General features: G+C 52.2%; 7 protein-coding genes across 7 annotated transcripts; 1 reads left to right on the forward strand and 6 right to left on the reverse strand.

Annotated features, from left to right (window-relative positions):
* Positions 1-925: 925 nt before the first annotated feature.
* Positions 926-2,176, reverse strand: N7482_007396 (C2H2-type zinc finger protein; the record flags this gene model as incomplete). Its single annotated transcript, XM_056689521.1, has 2 exons — positions 926-1,560; positions 1,633-2,176. 2 exons carry the CDS (start codon positions 2,174-2,176, stop codon positions 926-928), a joined length of 1,179 nt encoding a protein of 392 aa, XP_056541950.1.
* Positions 2,177-2,727: 551 nt separating this feature from the next.
* Positions 2,728-3,812, reverse strand: N7482_007397 (aldo/keto reductase family protein; the record flags this gene model as incomplete). Its single annotated transcript, XM_056689522.1, has 3 exons — positions 2,728-3,208; positions 3,266-3,698; positions 3,761-3,812. 3 exons carry the CDS (start codon positions 3,810-3,812, stop codon positions 2,728-2,730), a joined length of 966 nt encoding a protein of 321 aa, XP_056541951.1.
* Positions 3,813-5,066: 1,254 nt separating this feature from the next.
* N7482_007398 (uncharacterized protein) lies at positions 5,067-5,874 on the reverse strand (the record flags this gene model as incomplete). The annotated part of the gene is made up of 2 exons (XM_056689523.1): positions 5,067-5,657; positions 5,725-5,874. 2 exons carry the CDS (start codon positions 5,872-5,874, stop codon positions 5,067-5,069), a joined length of 741 nt encoding a protein of 246 aa, XP_056541952.1.
* Positions 5,875-6,685: 811 nt separating this feature from the next.
* N7482_007399 (uncharacterized protein) lies at positions 6,686-7,840 on the reverse strand (the record flags this gene model as incomplete). Its single annotated transcript, XM_056689524.1, has 4 exons — positions 6,686-6,724; positions 6,793-6,885; positions 6,940-7,154; positions 7,213-7,840. 4 exons carry the CDS (start codon positions 7,838-7,840, stop codon positions 6,686-6,688), a joined length of 975 nt encoding a protein of 324 aa, XP_056541953.1.
* A 969-nt stretch (positions 7,841-8,809) lies between these two features.
* N7482_007400 (uncharacterized protein) lies at positions 8,810-9,647 on the reverse strand (the record flags this gene model as incomplete). Its single annotated transcript, XM_056689525.1, has 2 exons — positions 8,810-8,994; positions 9,050-9,647. 2 exons carry the CDS (start codon positions 9,645-9,647, stop codon positions 8,810-8,812), a joined length of 783 nt encoding a protein of 260 aa, XP_056541954.1.
* Positions 9,648-10,492: 845 nt separating this feature from the next.
* N7482_007401 (U4/U6-U5 snRNP complex subunit PRP31) lies at positions 10,493-12,046 on the reverse strand (the record flags this gene model as incomplete). The annotated part of the gene is made up of 1 exon (XM_056689526.1): positions 10,493-12,046. One exon carries the CDS (start codon positions 12,044-12,046, stop codon positions 10,493-10,495), a length of 1,554 nt encoding a protein of 517 aa, XP_056541955.1.
* Positions 12,047-12,515: 469 nt separating this feature from the next.
* On the forward strand, positions 12,516-14,595 carry clf1 (putative cell cycle control protein (Cwf4); the record flags this gene model as incomplete). Its single annotated transcript, XM_056689527.1, has 2 exons — positions 12,516-14,297; positions 14,365-14,595. The coding sequence occupies 2 exons, from the start codon at positions 12,516-12,518 to the stop codon at positions 14,593-14,595; spliced, it is 2,013 nt and encodes a 670-aa protein (XP_056541956.1).
* Positions 14,596-15,336: the final 741 nt, after the last annotated feature.

A 15,336-nucleotide genomic window follows, 5' to 3' on the forward strand; every position in this document is an offset into this window, starting at 1 on the left:
ATCTTTGATTCCTTTTACTTTTCGTTTGGCATACTTGGACACATTGGCCCCCGGTCTCATTATTGCGATATTGCCACTTAGGCCACTTCTATTTCTTTCCTGTCTTTGTTACCTTTCTCCTTCTCAGCACGTGTATCCTATGGAGTGGCTACCATGGCGTCGATTGATTTTTCTGTATCTCTCACAAGATCATTCAGCTGATCGGGAGCAATGTCCGTGATGTCTTACCCTTTCCCTGTTTGTTAGAACAAATGGAATCGATACTGGCTAGGACCTTGCTATTAGGTCTTGGCCTGAACCATCAAGTCTTCCCCACGTATTTGCTGTTATTTGTAGGGTACAGCAGCTTTTAGCGGCCACCTCAAAAATTGACAAATTCTAACCGTCGAAAATTTTTACCACTGTTGCAGACGTATTGCCAAAGACTGTCCGATTCGCACAAAAGAGCTGCTTGCTACCGTAAAAGTTGGATGTCTAATATTGACCCTACTAATGAGCCGCTGGGCAAACCTTCCGCATGATATTCAGATCTTAAATTGGCGATACGGATAATTTCATCGCTTCTTGAAATACGTGGGTTAAGTTCCTTTTCATGCTGGTCAAAGCCAGTCATTTACGTAGTAGCCGCTATAGAGTGCCGTGTGTGTCGGATCCATTAGTTGGTAATTGGTAGATTATTGATATTGCCATTATGCCTGAATCGGACAAAAAAGGTTAGTCTGATAAACAATTCTTGGTCCAATGCTGAAAAAAGTACATTTTCCAAAAGAGACAGAGAGAAAAGAAAGGCTATATTCGTACATTTGTTCGTTCCACTATCGCACTCCCTTCTTCGAAACAGAAACTTATATCTTAATACCGTTGCAACGCCACCCACGCCAGGAAAGAAGGGTGAAACATTCACAAAAATTTAGATCCAGACAGATCAAGCGGCATCAACCTCGGTCTCCGCCGCCTCCGTCGACTTGGCCTGCAATTGCTCCTGCTGCTGCTTGAACTGTAATTGCTGGTGCTGCAACTTTTCGAGACTAGTCGCCAGGTTTCCCGGGTTTGTCACAGGACCACCGATATCGCCGACAATAGCGCTGAACAGCCGCAGCTCTGCGTCGATCACATCATCGAAGATAGCCTCTTTCTCGAGCCAGGCCTGCTCGCGCTTTGGCCGTAAGCCATCCCACTCGAATTTCATCTGCGCTGTCTCCTTCTCAGCCCAAAAGATCTGGCGTCGCAGGAGCCGATACAGATCGTGCGGAGCCATGGCGAGCTCGCGGTCATCGAAGCCGAGCTCAGGTCCCAAGTCGGGCATGCTTGTGTCCTCTGCGTCGTCATTGGCCGTAATGCTAGACAGAAGTGGCTCCGTGATTTGTTCGGGCTCACTGCCGGATTCTTTTGCGGGTTGAGAGAGCTTGAGGCGGATGCGTTGGAGCTTCGAGGCTGGTGTACCGGTGAGGGTGCCGGTGATTCCGCCCTTGGCGTCGGCTGAACGGAGGTTGTCGAGTTCGTGAACAGAGCGCATGTGCTTTGTGAGGGCGTCCGAGCGGGTAAAGTTACGATCACACTCTGTTGGTATACGTTAGCAACCCGCTATGGAACGGCGGAGTAGATCTAGGGAGGTAGCTGCTGGTGACGTACCAGGGAGGGTACAGTAGAAGGGCTTCTCTCGAGTATGGCTCCTCATATGCGCTCGCAATGCATATGCGCTGGCATGCGTTTGGCCTTTGCGGGAGCAATCGGTCCACTCGCACGAGTACCGCTTCTGCCGGCTCCCGATATGGTCATTATGGATATGTTGCACCAATCCATCCATATTGCCGAGGTCGCCAGCGGTGCATCCATCCCAGCGGCACACAGTGACTTGGTCGCCACTCTGGCCGCTGTAATCGTCGTCTTGGTTGTTTCCTAGTGCAGCGCCCAGGAGAGTAGGCGAGTTCGGGAGGTCGCCGGAGGTATCGGAGGAGATGGAGGCTGTAGGCGAGGGTGGAGGAGGGAGCTCGTCCTGGACAGAGGACATGGGGGTTTGCCGGTCCCAGGAGGCTACTCCTGTACGGCGGCGCTTTGATGGGGGCATGTTGGCAGCTGAGGGCGATTGAGCGCGGCTCTCTTGCTTCACGGAGTCGTGATCCGAGTCCTCGGCGGTGCCGATGGAGGACAGGGGGGAACCTTCGCGGGATGCCATGGTGACAATAATTGACAGCGAATGAGTCGGCAAGCCACTAGGTTGGGAGGCGTTCGCAATCGCTGCAGCAACTGGAAGGACGGTGTTGCGCAGGTTGCTGGCGCAAGGCGAGGGTCAGCATACCTATCACGTGATTGAATGGGTGCTTCGAGCTCAACCCGGCGGCCTTTCCGGTTTCTTGTTTTTGCACTTCTCACAACACCGCAATTGTTTCGCACCGTAATGAAATGCACTAACGCACTAGTATTCAGCATAGCATGCTCAGTCCATCCTCTATCATGGTACGTTTCTCTCCTCGTCTGCTTCTTTCTCCTCGTCTGTTTCTTTCTCCTGTATCACTTTCCTGCTCGCATGATGAACACAAAGAAGAATTCTGCAATTCAGACAATCTCCGTGCATTGCTTTCGGGCTCTGCATTGTGAGATTGCATGTCGACTCTTCTACACTTGATCTGATTCGTGCACTCAACTATAACATGATGGCATTCAATTGTTTATCATCCTCTACGCTCGAGCCACGCTAACAGACTAGTATTCAAGTATGCCATCCCCTCAATAACGGCCCCCAGCGACCTCATGCTCCTTCAAGATAGCATCGATTTCAGCCAATTCCTTATCTGTGAGCTGGCTGACTCCACTCATGTTCTGAACCACCTTGTCGACAGTAGTGCCGCCGGGGATAGGAATTATGGTGGGCATGCCGGGCTTGCCGCTGAGGCTGCGGATCCAGGCCAGGGCAATCTGAGATGGGGCAGCATTCTTGCGAGAAGCTAGGCTGCTGACCTCATTGATGAGCTTTAGGTTGTGCTGGAAGTTTTCCCCCTGGAAGCGGGGCAAGTGCCGGCGGAAATCACCCTCAGGGATGTCATTGATTGAGGTTACTGCGCCCGCCATGGCACCCCGGCCAAGAGGCGAGTAAGCAATGACAGGGATATTGAGCTCCGCGCAGGTCTTTGCAATGCCATTCTCGAGGATGTCGGTCGACCAGAGCGACAACTCAACCTCGACGGCGGCAATGGGATGGACCTTGTGTCTAGACGAGTAGTTAGGCCACATTCGGGTCAATATATAGAATGGTATCGCAACGTACGCTCTCCGAATAGTCTCAGCATCCACTTCACTCAGGCCAATGCCGCCAATCTTGCCCTCCTTGACGTACTGTGCAAGGACCTCGACAGTGTGCTCAACCGGGAACTGGGGGTCCTGGCGCGCACACTCGAAGATGTCCACCTTCTTTTTGCCATCCAGCAGGCGCAGAGTCTCGTCAACGCTGCGGCGGATGTTCTCTTCCGATCCGTCTGGGACTAGCTGGCCGGGCTTCAATCCACCCTTGATGCTAAGCACGACCTTGTCTGCATGCTCGGGGTACTTGGTAAAATACTTGTTTAGCAGATGCAAGGAGTTGTACTCGGGGGTGCCGTAGAGCTCGCCACCATTCCAGAAGTTGGCACCGAGCTCCAGAGCTTTGCTGAGAGTCTCGAAACACACTTCCTGGGCAGGTGGGTGCGCTTGCCAAGTCATTCCTAAATTGGTCAGCATATGGCTTGCTTAGAACGGCCATTGGTGACGCTAAAGAAATTCGTACTCATCGTTCCATAGCCGGTGGGGCCGACTTCTTTTCCAACGAGGGTAGGCATTGTGCGCGTCGCAATTGATATAGTTGTCTTGGGTCTGCGAAGAGAGTGAAACGATGAAGCAGGAGGAGTGGTTGAGGTCCGATAGAAGATGGATTGATGGAGCCGTGTCGTCGCGACGGACGCCCTTTATGCTCGCCGCTCCCGTTCTTCGGTTACGCCTTTGCTCTTCTGGCACCCCACTACTATCGCTTACAGCACCCTTAACCCCGATTCAGAGTCCGCATCAACGGTGCCGTTCTTCGACTTGATTGGCTAGCTGGTGACTCTGGGCGATCTGAAGACATGAACGGAAGTTTGCGATCGGTTTCCGAGTCCATGGGCGGAAATTAGAGTGACGACATGCGGCAAAATGCAGTGTCTCCGGAGTTAAGGTGGCGCAAGCCGAGGGTCCCGGCTGTGCCATGATCAGGCACCATCCGCAGTGGCCACTGCTACAAGACAAACCTGGAGAACCTAAAGGTCCCTTCGCACACCTCCACCTGAAATATAGGCTTACATCAACTGGAGGTTTCTCTAATCTGGAGGCCATATTCATCTGGAGAACGGATCTTCAGATTGAAGGCTGGCTGGCAGCGCTTTTCTTGTTTATGCTTCCCATTCATCTAATCCAGCTTGTTCTCCAAAGCCGTCTTGTTGACTGTAGTTGATAGTGTCTCCATAGATTGCCGGTATTTCTCTTCCAGCCAAGCTTCGCGCTGAACAAATCTCTCGTAGACGAGTGTCTAGCTCGGTCATAACGTGCGCCCATGGACCGACCTTTGTCAATACTTGGGGTTGGAAATGATTTGTAGGTCACGTAGAAGCTGGGCTGGTTCCCATACCCTTTCTATAATTTCAAGACCTATGCAAGACCTATGAGGAATGGTTCTAGTTTTCGCATGATTGTTCCTCGGCGGCCCATTACCAAGATTGGTCTTATCGGCCAGAGGAATGTGTCACCGGGAAGAGGAAAGTCTCCTGATTTAGATGAGGGGAAAAAAGCTAAGAGAAATATCAGAAGAACAGAATAGACGATCTAGGAACTGTGTACACGGTGTTCGTGCCGCGTTCTACTCCTGTGAAGTAATTCTGGCATGGACTCTAAAACCACACATTTCGAAGAGCGACAATTTTATTTCAAGTCGTCAGATACTTGGAGGTCTAAGCTAAATGTATTCACAGACATGTGTCTCTTTGTCTGTCCGATAAACAGATATCTTACTAAACAGGTCCTTTCCCTAAATTGGCCAAGCTATGAGATCATCACATAATCCATTAGGTCAGGTAGTCTTTTCCTATCCCGTCTGAAAGCAGGTTATCGTTTTCGTCGTTCTCCTCGCCGTTCTCCTCTCCGTTTTCCTCGTCGTTTTCCTCGTCGTTGTTCTCATCGTTGTTCTCGTCGTTGTCCTGGTCAGTGCTGTTGTTATACTTGTTGTTGTTGTTGTTGTTGTTGTTGTTGTTGTTGTTGTTGTTGTTGTTGTTGTCGTTGACCTTGTCCAATCCAATCTCGTCAGAGCTATCAACCTCATTACGGAAGTGGCTCGCTAGTTCTGTCTCCACGGCATTGAAGATAAGTCCCAGATCGGAGGCATAGAGCTTCTTTCCGCCATGATATCCTGTTCCGATCTGGATATTCTCAAATGGCTTCTGGCTGCCCTTTGTGATGGTAGCGGAATAAATAATGCCATTGCCACTGATCACTGGTGTTGCCTTGATGTTCACCGTCTTGGTATGCTCAGCGTCAGGACTAGGACTGGGAGCGCCAGTAGCGCTGGCTGCGTCTGAGGGAATCGTTGGCGTTGGTTTTCCGACACCCAGCAGCGCAAATATTTGGTTCAGGTAATTCTCAGTATCGGGAATGAGTCTCTGTATGCCAATATTAGCATGACTCTCCTAGAAGGTGTCAAGCGTGCCGCTTCAATTCCTAATTTACCGGATCACGAGGCTGCAGAGCTGGTGCGGGCTGGGCTTGTTCTTCGGTTGCTGATGCCTCAATCGGATGTCCATGAACAGTAGACACGACCAAGAGGACCAGAGCCCCAATTGCCATCCAGGAAGACCTGAGCGCGGACAGCGACATCATGTATAGCTTTTTTTGTGTATAGTCTCGTTTTGCTAGTAGAGTAGATTGATAATTGTTTGCAGACGGATGCGAGGAAAGCACACCAAGGCCTGTGAATGATCTTCAACATATGAGGTAGATCAGGATCCACTGATGATTCATATACTCTGATCCTTGATGCTTTTGGAAAACCCGCCTCGTTGTGGGATGCGGTTGAAACCCCGCCCCGTTTTGGAATGAGCGCTTGCTACCATCGAATGCCAAAGTTCGGATATTTTGACCCAGTCCCCCCAACAGCTTTATTCTCTTGACACCCTCTGCCGAGGTCAATTAGACTCAAGAAGCAAACTATACAACTATATTCGTTCTCATTGCTGTTACCGGGGCACCTTAGAAGTTTTCTGCTTTTTGAGGGGGACCTGACCTGAATCTAGGGATGCCGGTGCGTAGTGCGGATCTGCGGGAATGACAGTCTGGCATTCCAGAGGTGAACTCAGTCTCAAATAAAGCGAACCCTTGCTAGGTCATGATGACAATGCCGATGGGATCAAGGAGAAGTGGCCACCAAAAGGGTGAAGTCCAAGACAAAGCGGGAATGATGCGGAGATGCTTCACTCCGGCGCACTTGTTCTTGACAGTGTCGGTCCCTGAAAGCGATAGGGCAGCCATCACAGCAAAACCTTCCGTGGCTTCTAGACTGATAGGTCGTCGTTAAAATTTGCATTTAAGGGATCATTACTTGATAGCTCTGGGATGTATATAGCGGGCCCCAGAAAACAAAAATGGGGACATGCACACGACTCATATGTGGGAGATATGTACTGGGCATTTTCTAAACACCATCATGGAAGCGATAGTAATTCATCCACCTCTATTATTAGAGTCAGTGTCACGTCTTAGGTTGCTGGAGCTTGTTTAACACAAAGCAGGCTAGCGTACCTTGTCATATGGTTTTGAAGAATCGCAGAAACGAAGATCCGTTGCAAGGCGGATTACATTATCGGGGTCTTGGTTGATAGCGGATGCATGGATCTAGAACGTATGTCTTTAGTGGGGAACATCAAGCCACAGAGCCAATATACATACCATGTGAGGCTTGTGGAGAACCACATCGCCAGCTTCGTAGGCCGATACCAACCACCGCCGACCATGTTCCCGGGCGAACTCAGCCGGGAATTCTGATAGGAGGCCCGTTGCCATCATGTTCGAGTTGAAGGCTGACCGGGCCTCTTCATCTGTCAATCCGGCCTCCTTCGCCTTGACAAAGAATGCCTCTTCCATCCCAACTCCAATCCGGTCGCCTGTGGCGCATGACTTAGTGTCGACCAACAATTACCGAACTGAAAATGGCAAGCCTACCGTCTTCGAGATAGATCAACCCTCCGCCATTGATTTTAATATCGCCCATGGGCACCCAGGCGGTAACACTGGTTGGGTCGCCGTGACGCAGGAAGATTTGATCATAGTGCACACCAATGGGCTTGGAGCCAGGAATGTTATTCCTCAGCAGCGTGCGACGCAGGCTAAGTGTGTTCTTGCCCCAATCCGAGAATTTTGAGACAAAGTCGTACAGTGCCGAGTGGTTACAGAACTTCTCAGCATACCAATCTTGATAATGGGCATCCAAAGCGAGGTCGACAAACGCCGCCGCACGATCTCCGCCAGGTTTTCCATTCCCACCAATATTTCCTGCACCAATGCCGGGGTAATCTTCATGCCTCTTAGCATGGTCAAAGATACCCTCCCGGGGGTTAGTGCCAGGCTTTAGAACACCCGTTGACTCTAGGGAAGAGAAGTATGCCTCGCGAGCAGCAAGCACGTCGTCCCGAGGGAGGATTTGCTTGAGGAAGAGATATCCGTCTTCGTCGTAGCGCCTGCGCAGCTCTTCCAAAGGCAGTGAAGGGTCGGACTGGCGCAGTAGCGCAGCGTTCTCTGAGTTCAAAAGCCCATCATTGACGGCGAGTCGGTCTGCGATGATGGCGACCATTTTGGACTCGTACGTAATAGATCAAGCAGATAAAATAGAGAAAAAAAGAACAAAGTAGGAAATAAATTCCAGTCAACATGGGTGGCCTCGGGGATTTATACTCTTACTGCGGTAACAGAACCCCATGATGACGGGATAGACATGAACTAAACTGGATAAAGATCCAGCCAAATCGGCACGATTGTCAGCTCTACCCCGCATGTACGAGATGTCGGGCCTACTCGCGGGGCCTGTGAGCTTTACGGAAAATCCGATGATTCCATTATGCCACGATGGATGGAGACATTGAGCTAAAGTGGTAATATTCCCCACCTCCACAGCGGCAAACGTGTACCCTTTTGGGAGAAAGTGGGGGGAGGACCGGTCCACTTGCGGGGAAAGATACTCCATTCTTCCACGCAGAACCGGAAGCCTCTTAAGGTGCAAATGGGTTGAAAATCATCCTTACATGGCTCAAGACAGAGGTAAAGGAGTAACAATACTACGTATGATTAGGGCGACCCCAAGCTCTTGTTTATACCTGTACTTCAACCATAGAGCCTTAAGGTACTAAAACAAAAGTGGAAGGAAGTATGCAAAGCCAAATGCTCAGGCCTGAAACATGGTCCTGAATAGATCCCTTGAACCACGCGCAAGTACAGAAATAGTTGTACTCACTTCCTTACTGCATCTCTGTTTCCGATAAGCGTATCTAAGACTTTCATTGCGGCCACCTTGACCTTCCCAAGTCTTTGCTCAGATTGTGTATCCTTCACTTTGACGGAAAGATAGAGATAGAAATAACATGGTTGTATTTACTATATGAGTCAAACCCATCATACATTCCGTCAAATTTGGGAAACTCAGAATCTTGTTCAATGTTCGGTGGAAAGGTTGGTCGAACCTGGCTCTAAATATCTATATAACTCAATGGCACACAGAAGGCTCGATCACTACCTGAAGATCGATTGAAAGAGGCAGCCAAGACGGCTATGATGCACGCTCATCCTTCAAACTCCAATCGCTGACATGCCAAGACTTGACTCCGTCTTCAATAACTAATTTCATCGTCGAGAAAACAATCGACTCATACAAGTCCCTTGCTGCAGCTCGTGCTTTCGCATGCCACGGCCCTTGGCCGCCGAGCCTGGCATCCTCCCTGCTACGCCATATGCCTATTTGAACAGTTAGTGCCATTTAGAGATGCTCATTCATGTAGGCCACACATACAAGTTGCCAGATTTCGCCTCTCATCATTCTTCGTGCCGAACCAATACTTCAACAGCCCTCCGCTGGCGACGGCCTCCTGGTGCGAATATGCGTCCAGCGCATGCAGATGATCTTGATCGACTCCTGGTTGGAGCCTGGACCGGAAGGAAACCACGTAGAAAGACTGTGTGGTCCACGAGTGACCTTCTGCGTCCGCGAATGCTTTGACAAGATCGATGATTTCGTCCCAATTGAATGATTCAAGGTACTCTCCGGTAGCATAGTCGTCACGGACGGATCTGAAAAATGATAATGCCAGTGCTAAGAGTCGACTTTGGGTGTCGAGGGTCTCTAAATCCAGGAGATGAGGGACGTCATTGTATGGAGAAGCGATGAGGCGGGTGTCTGCGGTTGCCAACGCATTGAATGTTTGCGCTTCTTGCAGCCATTGCAGTTGGAGAGATGCCGCAGCGTTGAATTTGAGCTCATCAAAGTCGGATGAGATCTGAGTATGGGGCACAAGTTGCTTGAGGACCCTTTTCGGTTTCACTTGATCTTTGACAGAGCCGGGATTGACCAGCGTGCTGCTTCGGGCCGGAGCGATGACTTCTATAGCCATGCCTGAGAGTCGGTAGTGACGGACCGGTGCTAACTTGAACGATATATAGAGCTTTATGAGGCGGTGCGAGAGAGAGTGTGTAATAGAATATCACAAAAGTAGACGCTCGACGCCAGACCCGAAGAAATGCAAAGTATGTATGAACACAAACCAGAGATAAGAAAGAAACCGGCACAAAGGAAGGACAGGTTATAGTATTAATACGATCACACAATTCCTGCTCACCGCTACCACGGCTCTCCTATTTGTACCACATTCCACGAGATTGCGAAAAAACTGCTGAGCAAAGGGCATGGTTAGAGCACGCCATATTGACCGAGTGCCACGGCGGCGGCCCCAAAGTTTGGGTCAACAAAAAAAATCGGCTACCCATTGAAGTGGCGGCACATCCCCCGGTAACGGGTAACGGCTTCGGGACAAAGTTGTATTCCGGAAGGCATTAATCTTCTGTCAACCGAATTCGCTTTTTGAAACATTGACGTGGTTTTCCACGTGTATCGTGACGTGCAAACCCTAATTGGAATTTGCGGCGGGGGATATCGCTCCGGCGAACGAGTCGGTGTGAGCCTGGAGACGTATACCACTACATCGGTATGAGAGCGGTGGCTTCCCGCGAGGAACCAAATGCCTGGAGGCAAAACTTGTCCTTTCTTTTTAGTTTCAGATCATTTCAATTGGTCCTCTGTGGCCGATCTACTGTACAAGAAATGGTATCACGTGCTCGATGTAGCACGGCAGCAAACCTGCCGCCTGATCGTCCTCTCCCCAAACGCCGCCCAGAAAATGCTCAGACCCGCAAGTAACAGTCATAATGGAACGCGCATGCGAATGACCTATGAAACGTCCTATGGCTTGGGTGGTGGGCCCATCCTGCCATTTCCGGTGTCAACCTTCTTTTTGGGCGGAAGAGCCGGTACCTTGAAACCGTCGCGATCCTTCTGAGGATTGGTGCTGCTCTGAGCGCCACCGCCAACCTGGGTAAATGTTCCAGAGTTGAACCAACGGTCTTCATCAGCTTTGCGCTTGCGGTTCAACTCAGCCTGCACCTTAGGATCGACAAGTTCCAGACCTTGGACAGGCGTGAAAGCGATCGTACTGGCAGTACCAGCGGTGGCGGACAAGGATCCGACACCTGATGAGCGGAGGCCCTTGGATTGCAGCACACTGGCAGTACCCATCGAGCCGCCCTGACCAAAGCCACGCAGCGACGAAGCAGTACCGCTGCCAGGAGTGGCTGCACCCCAGCCCTTGTTGTTCTTGCTGAGCTTCGCGCGAGTGCGCTGGTCGATTTGTGTCGCTCGGATACGCCCGTCGTTCTGCTGGCCCAGCATACCCAGACCCACAGTGCCTTCGCCTGTGCCGTATCCCACTTCTGCCTCTTCTTTGCCAAAAGCAACGCGGTTCTGTGCTTTTCGTAGCTCCGTCATGGCGATGGCCTCCTTGGCCTTGCGTGCACGTCGTCCTCCTCGCTTCCGGGAAGGCTTGTCGTCTGGTGCAGGAAGTGCTTTCACTCCCGAATTCGGCGCAGGCTCAGTCAACTTCTCCAACCGCTTGAAACATTGCTCTTTTAGATCCTCGCCCAACGAGCCATCCTTGTTGTAGTTGGCAACGTCTGCGCGCGTGGCCAAAACCATCTTAGCAGCGACGATCCGAATGGCTTGTTTCTTCAGGTCATTCGGGACTTCCTGGATGAGCGGGGAGTCGTACAAAAAGCCCTGTGACCGAATGCCAATGTTTGTAGCAAAGCCCAGCCCCTCCTGCCTCCTTGAGCCTTGAGCACCCAAATTACATGCCGGGATTTTGGCCAGCTCGAGCAAGCCACCAGTCTGGTTGAGAAACTGCGCCGCGGTATGGGACCCGATCAACACCGCCAAATTGGGGGCAATCGAGTTTACGCGAGACCGAATGCTCTCTGTAAGAGCAGTGCGCTCGCGGTCCAGCTTAAGGATCCTCTCGCATGTATCGAGGACTACTTTGAGCTCGGACTCGGTCATTTCCCGGCCACGAGTTGTTGTGCCCTCCACCGCCACTACCATGAGGGATGGACCGTCCAGGACGGACTTGAGTGGCTCGCCGACCATATTGTCTGCCGAATTTGAAAGAGCTTTGATGTCATCAAGGGGTCCATTTTTAAGGATGGCAACGGTTTTCGCGTATTTGATCGAGTTGGTGACGAGGGTTTCTAGTTCTGGAAATCGGACGGAATAATGATCGCGCAAGGCTTTGTGTAGCCGTGTTAATTCGTCGGCGGTCTCGATGGAAAGATCGAATTCGTTGGATGGCTTTGCGCCTTCTTCTGGGGCTTGTTCTTCTTCGAGGTCATGTTGTTCGATCTGCTCCTCATCCTGGAAGTCTTCATCTTCCTCGAAGTCGCGCAGCAGCTCATCAGCGGCGGACATGGTGGCGTTAGGACACGGGTGATAGGTGATTAGATGATTTAGGAGGCAGAACAAGTATTCAAGAAGTCTTCCCAGGACGCCACCGGGGCAAGATGGAGGATCGGATAATTCACGAAGCAAATCGCGGCAGGACCTAACTTACGTAGAGAGCTGCGCTTAGTCACGCCAGAGCTTTTGCGGGTGGCAAGATGGACCACAAGCGCAGGCTCGTCGATTTCATCGGCGAGTCGTGATAATCGCAGACACAACATTGACACCTTTCATTTTGGGCTGGGACGGGCCGTTGTGCTCTTTTGTGATTCGAATTGCCTGCGACTTCGTGCGCCTGTCAATTCTCTCACCCTCTCACTTTCCCATCCAAACCCTTTCAACTCGGAAGCAAATACCAGCCAGACCTCCCCGACACAGCTCCAACGGCTAGTCTCGACGCAAGCTCTTAGCCAGCATATTTACACAACAAACCTTCACGATGGAGGCATCACGAGGCCCTCCCAGGGTCAAGAATAAGGCCCCGGCGCCGATCCAGATTTCCGCAGAGCAGCTGCTGCGTGAGGCTGTCGACCGGCAGGAGCCCGGCCTCCAGGCACCGACCCAGCGCTTCGCCGATCTTGAGGAATTACACGAGTACCAGGGCCGGAAGCGCAAGGAATTCGAGGACTATGTGCGGCGCAACCGCATTAACATGAACAATTGGATGCGCTATGCGGCCTGGGAACTGGAACAGAAAGAATTCCGCCGGGCGCGGTCGATCTTCGAGCGCGCATTGGACGTCGACTCGACCTCCGTCGTCCTATGGATTCGCTACATCGAAGCCGAGATGAAGACCCGGAATATCAACCACGCCCGCAACCTCCTCGACCGCGCTGTGACGATCCTGCCGCGCGTGGACAAGCTCTGGTATAAGTATGTGTACATGGAAGAGACGCTAGGCAATATCCCCGGCTCCCGGCAGGTTTTTGAACGATGGATGTCGTGGGAACCGGAGGAGGGTGCATGGGGCGCATATATCAAGCTGGAGAAGCGATATAATGAGTTCGAGCGCGCGCGCGCCATTTTCCAGCGCTTTACCATCGTCCACCCCGAACCGAAGAATTGGATCAAGTGGGCTCGGTTTGAGGAGGAGTTCGGCACAAGCGATCTGGTCCGCGAAGTCTATGGGCTGGCCATCGAGACGCTGGGAGAGGACTTTATGGACGAGAAGCTCTTTGTAGCCTACGCCAAGTTCGAGGCTAAGCTGAAGGAATATGAGCGCGCGCGGGCAATCTACAAATATGCTCTAGACCGCCTCCCACGGTCCAAGTCGATGATCCTGCACAAGGCCTATACCACCTTCGAAAAACAGTTTGGTGATCGGGAAGGCGTTGAGGATGTTATCTTATCCAAGCGCCGCGTGCAATATGAAGAACAGCTCAAGGAGAACCCCCGGAATTACGACATCTGGTTTGACTTTGCCCGACTCGAAGAAACGGCAGGCAACCCCGACCGCGTGCGAGATATTTACGAACGAGCTATTGCACAGATCCCCCCGTCACAGGAAAAGCGACACTGGCGGCGGTATATCTACCTCTGGATCTTCTACGCGGTGTGGGAAGAGATGGAAGCTAAAGACATGGATCGCGCGCGACAGATCTACCAAGAATGCATCAAGCTCATCCCGCACAAGAAGTTCACGTTCGCCAAGGTGTGGCTCATGAAGGCGCAATTTGAGATCCGGCAGATGGAGCTGCAGGCCGCGCGCAAGACGCTGGGCCACGCCATCGGCATGTGCCCGAAGGACAAACTTTTCCGCGGCTACATCGACCTCGAGCGACAGCTATTCGAGTTCGTGCGGTGCCGGACCCTGTATGAGAAGCAGCTCGAGTGGAACTCCTCCAACAGCCAGTCCTGGATCCAGTATGCCGAGCTTGAGCGTGGCCTGGATGATTTGGAGCGGGCGCGGGCGCTCTACGAACTTGGCATCGACCAGCCGACACTCGATATGCCCGAGCTGGTGTGGAAGTCCTACATTGACTTTGAAGAGGATGAGGGAGAGTACGATCGTGTACGCGCGTTGTACGAGCGTCTGCTTTCAAAGACGGATCATGTCAAGGTGTGGATCAACTACGCCCGGTTCGAGATCAACGTGCCCGAAGACGACGAGGAGGAGGAGGACGAGGAGGCCCGGCCGGTCAGCGAGGAAGCGAAACGCCGGGCGCGGGCGGTCTTCGAGCGGGCACATAAGGTGTTCAAGGATAAGGAGCTCAAGGAAGAGGTACGTGCACTGTGGTTGCTGTCATACATAGTATTATTCGTCTGGTTCCAGGCTAACTCTCTCACAGCGAGTGGAACTACTCATCGCCTGGCGCTCGTTCGAGAACACGCACGGCTCGTCCGAGGATATCGAGAAGATCGAAGGGCAGATGCCGCGGCGCGTCAAGAAGCGCCGCAAGCTGGAGGATGACCGCTACGAGGAGTACATGGACTACGTGTTCCCGGCAGATGACAAGTCGGCCGCCAACCTGTCGCGCCTGCTCCAGCGGGCCCACCAGTGGAAGCAGACGCAAGCATGAAGTAGGGGAGGCATTGGACGAGTTTGACGATGAGGGGGGCGCATTATGTGTGTCAACAATGTCAATATGTCCATCCGGACCTGGGCCAGGACTCATTGGCTCCCTGTGTTATAGTAATTTCCCACCGCTCGGCGGTTCTTTCAAAATGCGACGCCCGTGTTCCCACCCGGGGACGACCCCATTGTTATTTCCCCATGCTCCGATCGCAGGATTGAAGAAGCTTCCCGGGAGCTCAGCTGGTCCCCCGAGTAGTTATCTTTCGTAGGCCCAGAGGGCATCGAAATCCAGAAGAATATCTCGCGGGCCTCCGCCTGTGCGACCGACTAGTGTGGGCTGAGGGGCCGGAGGAGGGCTGTGCGCCAGAGGTGTCCGTTTGTACTCCGTACCTGCATCTGCCTAAGCGATCTATCCCTTCGCTGTTTCTTGCATTATGGCTGGCATAAATAGTGACCCCCCTTGATCCAATCTTAATAGCGGCAGCTAGTTGTACCGTGTGATGCTGCCTCCCGCGCAATATCCACTCGCGTCCACTCACGGGGCTAAACGCCCAAACGCCCATACCGACGCTAAGTGGAGGCCCCGAAGCCCTTTGGAGATTGGGGCGAAACACGGGGGGATTGAAGTGGAGGTTGGAGCTTCCATGAAAATTCCACGGGGCTACGCGGCTCACCTTGGACTGGAAGTGCCGTAGAGTCAGACTGGGAGGACCTATAATATCGACGGCTGGTCCGCAGACGCTGC

This window comes from Penicillium canariense (genome assembly GCF_028826845.1).
Source record: "Penicillium canariense strain IBT 26290 chromosome Unknown utg000004l_segment0_segment0, whole genome shotgun sequence".
Taxonomy (NCBI): Eukaryota; Fungi; Ascomycota; class Eurotiomycetes; order Eurotiales; family Aspergillaceae; genus Penicillium; species Penicillium canariense.